This window comes from Salvelinus fontinalis, chromosome 23 (assembly GCF_029448725.1).
Source record: "Salvelinus fontinalis isolate EN_2023a chromosome 23, ASM2944872v1, whole genome shotgun sequence".
Lineage (NCBI taxonomy): Eukaryota > Metazoa > Chordata > Actinopteri > Salmoniformes > Salmonidae > Salvelinus > Salvelinus fontinalis.
Window position 1 is genome coordinate 32,909,119 of NC_074687.1, and position 6,269 is coordinate 32,915,387.

The window sequence follows — 6,269 nt, forward strand, 5'->3', positions numbered from 1 at the left end:
ATCACAATGAAAAATATAACATGGACAAGGGGGTATCTGATCCAAGATCAGCACTCCTAATCTGAAACAATTGATACTTACGCAGCCCAATTATGATATATTCTTTACTAATTGGTCTTTTGATCATTCAGATCAGGTCTGAAAAAGATCTGATGTGAAAAGATCTGATGTGATTGGTAAAAACATCAGAATTGGGATGCCTGTCGAAACACAGCCAGACTGACCCAGATTTTCTCTTGGTTTCTTTTTAATATGATGCATGCATTGGTTCAACCAAATTCATCACGGTATGCAAACTAAGAGGAGACCTTTAATCGGTTCTTGGACCAGTACTTCAGATATTGACTGTTTATAATGAACTATTTTAGTGAGCTAGTAGTAGTGCAGCTCAGTACAAAGCCTGTTGTTGTTGATCTATGGCTCAGTAATCAGTTGGAATAGGGTTTTTATCTGAGTAAGGAAACTGAACTCATCAGGCGTTTGTATTTTCCCACATCAATCACAACAGGGAAAACACCTCATAGGAAAACAAGTTTCTGATCCCTCCCTCTCCCATCCCATCTCCATGGGACTTCTTATTGGTTCTGACACACCACACAGCTCTCTTTGACCCCATGTAACCCTGGCCCCCTTCATAAACAGCCTCATTAGCAAACAACACACATTCCCATGAAGCCACTGCTTTGCCCCTTCCTCTCTCTATCTGGGGCCTGTCTCATACTAGCCTGGCCAAGCACTTAGTGGTTTCCCTGGAACTGGCCCTGTGAAGAACTGAATCTCCTGCGATGAGTGTGGTAGTGTGTGTGTGATCACATTCCTTAACGTAGCCTCCACAACCCAGTGAGAAAGAGAGCTTGGTTTAGTTTTAGTAAAATCCGTAAGAGAAACAGGCCTATTTCTAACACTAACGTGGACTCAAACTCTTTTCACATTAAAGTCAAAATTTGTTTTTTATAAGTAGGCCGACTAGACTTGTTGGTACAAAATCGTTTTATTCAGGGTGAAATTGACATGGATTTACCAATACCGTCTCACTCAGAACAGTCTTGCCTTATGTAACAGTACCACAATGTGATGGGAGAGGGGACTGTAGGGTTAAAGTCCTTTGTTGATGTGGACACAGTGAAAATAGGCCAATGGCCAAACCGGACAATGGGAGCCTTGTCTGCTCAAACTCGTGCACATCTTCCTGTAGTGAGCAAACATAAAAGCTACAACTACTGATACTATTCTGGAACAGTGCCATCTGAACTATATCTCAGGAACGAAACCACAAAGTCGTGTGCAAATTCTAGCCTGGTTCCCATCGGTTTTTGATGTTTTGCCATCTCCTATAGTGGAGGTGATAAGTTATTTGAAATTAGCAGCCCATCATAGTAGATCTTTTAACCTCTCCTTTATATGACGAAGTGATTACTAGCAGTAGCCTCCTCTATCCCCCTCTTTATATACAGTATCTCTCTTCTTTCCATGTAATGATTAAAAGGTCCTAGTGAAGGAGCAGGTCTGTCTCTGTCTGCTGAGTCACTGCAAGCTGGAAGGAGCACTAGGCTAGCGGAGCAGACGACAGCAGAGCACCATGACCCACCGGCTGTTTGAGGAGAAACACCATGCCTCTATCTACCAGAGGTACCGCTTTGTACCCCCAGAGGAGATCAGAGACATTATCCTGCATTACCTGGAAAGGAAGGTGAGCCAAGCAAAGATAATAGTACTGTTATAGACTGTCTTTTACATGACGTTAGTCTTGCACATTTGGCAGCTAAGACAAATCTTGGGTTGTCTAAGATAAGTCTTTGGTGTAATGCTTCCACACAGTGTCCGAGATAGAAATGAAAGCAAAAAATGCCCTCTATTGCATAACATTTCAGGATTTTGACATTTTAAATCAGATATAGAAACCAAATATCCCAACAATTTCCTGTTTCTAAATTCTTTTAAGTCTTGTGACAATAGGTTACTAAACTGTCATCCATTATGTTACGTTATTACCGTAAGCTTGAAATTCAGCATGCAATGTGTCATACCTATAGAGCAAGGACCAGAGTGTGATGTTCAATACCGATATATATATATATATACACAGTGGGGCAAAAAAGTATTTAGTCAGCCACCAATTGTGCAAGTTCTCCCACTTAAAAAGATGAGAGAGGCCTGTAATTTTCATCATAGGTACACTTATACTGTGACAGACAAAATGAGAAAAAAAAATCCAGAAAATCACATTGTAGGATTTTTAATGAATTTATTTGCAAATTATGGTGGAAAATAAGTAATTGGTCAATAACAAAAGTTTCTCAATAATTTGTTATATACCCTTTGTTGGCAATGACAGAGGTCAAATGTTTTCTATAAGTCTTCACAAGGTTTTCACACACTGTTGCTGGTACTTTCCTCCATGCAGATCTCCTCTAGAGCAGTGATGTTTTGGGGCTGTTGCTGGGCAACACGGACTTTCAACTCCCTCCAAAGATTTTCTATGGGGTTGAGATCTGGAGACTGGCTAGGCCACTCCAGGATCTTGAAATGCTTCTTACGAAGCCACTCCTTCGTTGCCCGGGCGGTGTGTTTGGGATCATTGTCATGCTGAAAGACGCAGCCATTTTTCATCTTCAATGCCCTTGCTGATGGAAGAAGGTTTTCACTCAAAACCTCACAATACATGGCCCCATTCATTCTTTCCTTTACACGGATCAGTCGTCCTGGTCCCTTTGCAGAAAAACAGCCCCAAAGTAGGATGTTTCCATCCCCATGCTTCACAGTAGGTATGGTGTTCTTTGGATGCAACTCAGCATTCTTTGTCCTCCAAACACGACGAGTTAAGTTTTTACCAAAAAGTTATATTTTGGTTTCATCTGATTATATGACATTCTCCCAATCTTCTTCTGGATCATCCAAATGCTCTCTAGCAAACTTCAGACGGGCCTGGACATGTACTGGCTTAAGCAGGGGGACACGTCTGGCACTGCAGGATTTGAGTCCCTGGCGGCGTAGTGTGTTACTGATGGTAGGCTTTGTTACTTTGGTCCCAGCTCTCTGCAGGTCATTCACTAGGTCCCCCCGTGTGGTTCCGGGACTTTTGCTCACCGTTCTTGTGATCATTTTGACCCCACGGGGTGAGATCTTGCGTGTAGCCCCAGATCGAGGGAGATTATCAGTGGTCTTGTATGTCTTCCATTTCCTAATAATTGCTTCCACAGTTGATTTCTTCAAACCAAGCTGCTTACCTATTGCAGATTCAGTCTTCCCAGCCTGGTGCAGGTCTACAATTTTGTTTCTGGTGTCCTTTGACAGCTCTATGGTCTTGGCCATAGTGGAGTTTGGAGTGTGACTGTTTGAGGTTGTGGACAGGTGTCTTTTATACTGATAACAAGTTCAAACAGGTGCCATTAATACAGGTAACGAGTGGAGCACAGAGGAGCCTCTTAAAGAAGAAGTTACAGGTCTGTGAGAGCCAAAAATCTTGCTTGTTTGTAGGTGACCAATTACTTATTTTCCACCATAATTTGCAAACAAATGTATTAAAAATCCTACAATGTGATTTTCTGGATTTTTTTTCTCATTTTGTCTGTCATAGTTGAAGTGTACTTATGATGAAAATTACAGGACTCTCTCATCTTTTTAAGTGGGAGAACTTGCACAATTGGTGGATGACTAAATACTTTTTTGCCCCTCTGTATATATAATATTGGTATTGAACATCACATTTACACTATCACTAGCTATCACTCTCCTTTAGTGAAGGCAGGTTATATAGTTTCTCACTGGTCCCCTCTCTTCAGAAAGTTCAGCCTCATGCCCTAGCTGTGGACCTGGGCTGTGGGACGGGGCAGAACTCACGCATGCTGGCCCCACACTTCCAGGAAGTGGTGGGCATCGACATCAGCGAGTGCCAACTGGAGGAAGCCAGGGCAGTAGCAGGGTTCAACAACATCACCTACAGGTTTTTGAACGTGTGTGTGTGTGGTCTAACTTTACTATCCTTTGAGGTCCAAAAGTCTTCACAAGGATAGTAAAATAAGAAAAATTTGACAAGTGGGGACATTTCGCTGATCCTATTTTAGGCTTAGGGGTTAGGTTTTGGTTAAAGGTTAGGAGTTAGATTAAGGTTTAGTTAGGGTTATGGGGTTAGGGTTAAGGTTAGGGTTAAGGGTTTGGGCATAATAGGATTTTGAATGGGAATAAGAAATGTTGTCCCCAACTGGATAGTAAAACCAATGTGTATGTTGTTCAAAAATAACAGTGATGACAATCTGCAGAGACGGTCAATTACACTCAGCACAAAGGTCAGCAGTAGCTTCCCACTTTCAATAGGCCCCTAGTTAATATGTTAGTTTATGTAGAAATCCTCAATTTTTGTGGCTGCGTCTTAATACTTACAGGAAAGGGACAGCAGAGGAGCTGCCATTTCCAGATGGTTCTGTGGACCTACTGACTGCAGCCTCAGCGGCCCATTGGTTTGACCAGGAGCGGTTCCTCTTGGAGGCAGGCCGGGTCCTGAAGCCTTGCGGCTGCATGGCTCTGCTTGGCTTTGCTGATAACTTCAGACTCCATTACGGCTCATGTGGGAATAGACTCACTGACATCTATGAGGAGGTGACAAACAGAACTAGAATGACATTCGTTTTTATGGTGACAAACCAATGCCACTTAATCGGCTCAGTGTGTCATATGTTTATTTTCATTGGGTTATAAGTACAGTTGATGTTTTCATCTAAAGAATGCTTATAATATGTTTGTTTATGGAGACATTATCTCCATGGGATCACCTGTATGAATCAACAAACCCTCACAATTCTGTGTTTGATATAAGTACCACGTTTCCTGACTGAGATTTGACTTTGCTATCCCCAGTTCAAGAAGGTGCTGTTACCATACACCAGCACACAGTTAGCAGTGGCCAACACCAAACTAAGGGAGCTTTACGCTGCTATCCCCTTCCCTGACAAAGAGAGGTAACTCATACAGACTCTGTGGGAACCCAGTAGAACAGCCTGTTACACATTAAAACACTTCTCATGGTGTGACTTTGACCCTGTGTCTCTGAGTTTCTATTTGAGAATTAAATATATATAAATATATATATACAGAAGTAATGTACTCACACCTAGTGACTCCGACCGTGGTCTAAATCAAATGTTGTACTCAATAAACTGCAGTTTTATTCAATATTATGACTTACTTGACTTAACCCTCTTGGCCCCCTTGGGAGCCTAGGGCATCCACTGACTCTCCTCTCAATTCAACAGTGTGTGGGTATCTGTTCTTCTTTCAGGATTGAGTGTATCCCACTGAAGCAGCAGATCTCAGTGAGGAACATAGTGGGCTTCATGGAGTCCTTCTCCATGTACCAGGCCTTCCAGAGGGCCGAGCCTGATGCTGCCTCCGCACTGCTGCAGAGAACACTCGACAGGTAACAACCCTGGTCAATCAACGGATGAATGAATGACTAAATAGATGGATGAATGGATTATAGGCCAATGAATGAACTAATGAGATAATAAAAAAATTATTGAACAAAAAAATTAAGAAAGAAATGAACGAATAAATACAAAATGTCATCCATGCCACTTTTATGGTTCATCCCACATGGAATTATTTTATAAAATATATTGATGTCCTATTATTGCAGGTTTCTGAAGGAGATGGGAGTCACATCACCAGACACACTCATGGACGTGACAAGGGAATATTTCTGTCTCCTGGCATCTAAACAGGAGTGAACACTCTTTAAAGTGTGAATGTGTTTGTGTGTAGACAGATGTGTCTTAAGCTTGTGTTTAGGCTTGTGTGAATCATGTTCAAGCTGTTATTAGAAATATTACTCTGTTCACATAAGATTTCATTGAAGTCCCTTTGGTTTTGTCTGCTCTTTTCTTTTATACATTGTAATGAAGAGCAAACTATTCACCTTAGTCACATCATTACCAAAATGGTTGCCACCTTTATTATCTTCCTTGCCTGAGATTTACAATAAAATGTCTGCAGACACAATTGTAAATGTTGAATATTATTTAACTTCAGGGCTGTATCAAGTGTCTCAGAGTAATATTAGGAGTGTGGATTTTAGGATCGGTTTTGCCTTTTAGATCACAATGAAAAATATAATATGGACAGCGGGGATCTAATCCTAGTCTGAGACACTTGATACTTAGTCTGCGTTTAGACAGGGACACCAATTCTGATGTTTTTTTTCACTAATTTGTCTTTTGCGCAACCGGATCAGGTCTGAAAAAGATCTGATGTGAAAAGATCTGATGTAAAAACAT

General features: G+C 41.4%; 1 protein-coding gene across 1 annotated transcript; it reads left to right on the plus strand.

The window, feature by feature from the left end:
* Window positions 1-6: 6 nt before the first annotated feature.
* On the plus strand, window positions 7-5,994 carry LOC129821161 (putative methyltransferase DDB_G0268948). The gene is made up of 6 exons (XM_055878506.1): window positions 7-1,690; window positions 3,783-3,943; window positions 4,383-4,596; window positions 4,855-4,955; window positions 5,276-5,413; window positions 5,633-5,994. The coding sequence occupies exons 1-6, from the start codon at window positions 1,580-1,582 to the stop codon at window positions 5,721-5,723; spliced, it is 816 nt and encodes a 271-aa protein (XP_055734481.1). The 5' UTR covers window positions 7-1,579; the 3' UTR covers window positions 5,724-5,994.
* The last annotated feature ends 275 nt before the right edge of the window (window positions 5,995-6,269 follow it).

Excerpts from the sequence above, each read along its gene's own strand:
- LOC129821161 (XM_055878506.1), top strand. The coding sequence starts at position 1,580 with ATGACCCACCGGCTGTTTGAGGAGAAACACCATGCCTCTATCTACCAG. Across the intron at positions 1,691-3,782 it reads TGCATTACCTGGAAAGGAAG|AAAGTTCAGCCTCATGCCCT; the intron begins GTGAGCCAAGCA and ends CCCTCTCTTCAG. Across the intron at positions 3,944-4,382 it reads TTCAACAACATCACCTACAG|GAAAGGGACAGCAGAGGAGC; the intron begins GTTTTTGAACGT and ends TAATACTTACAG.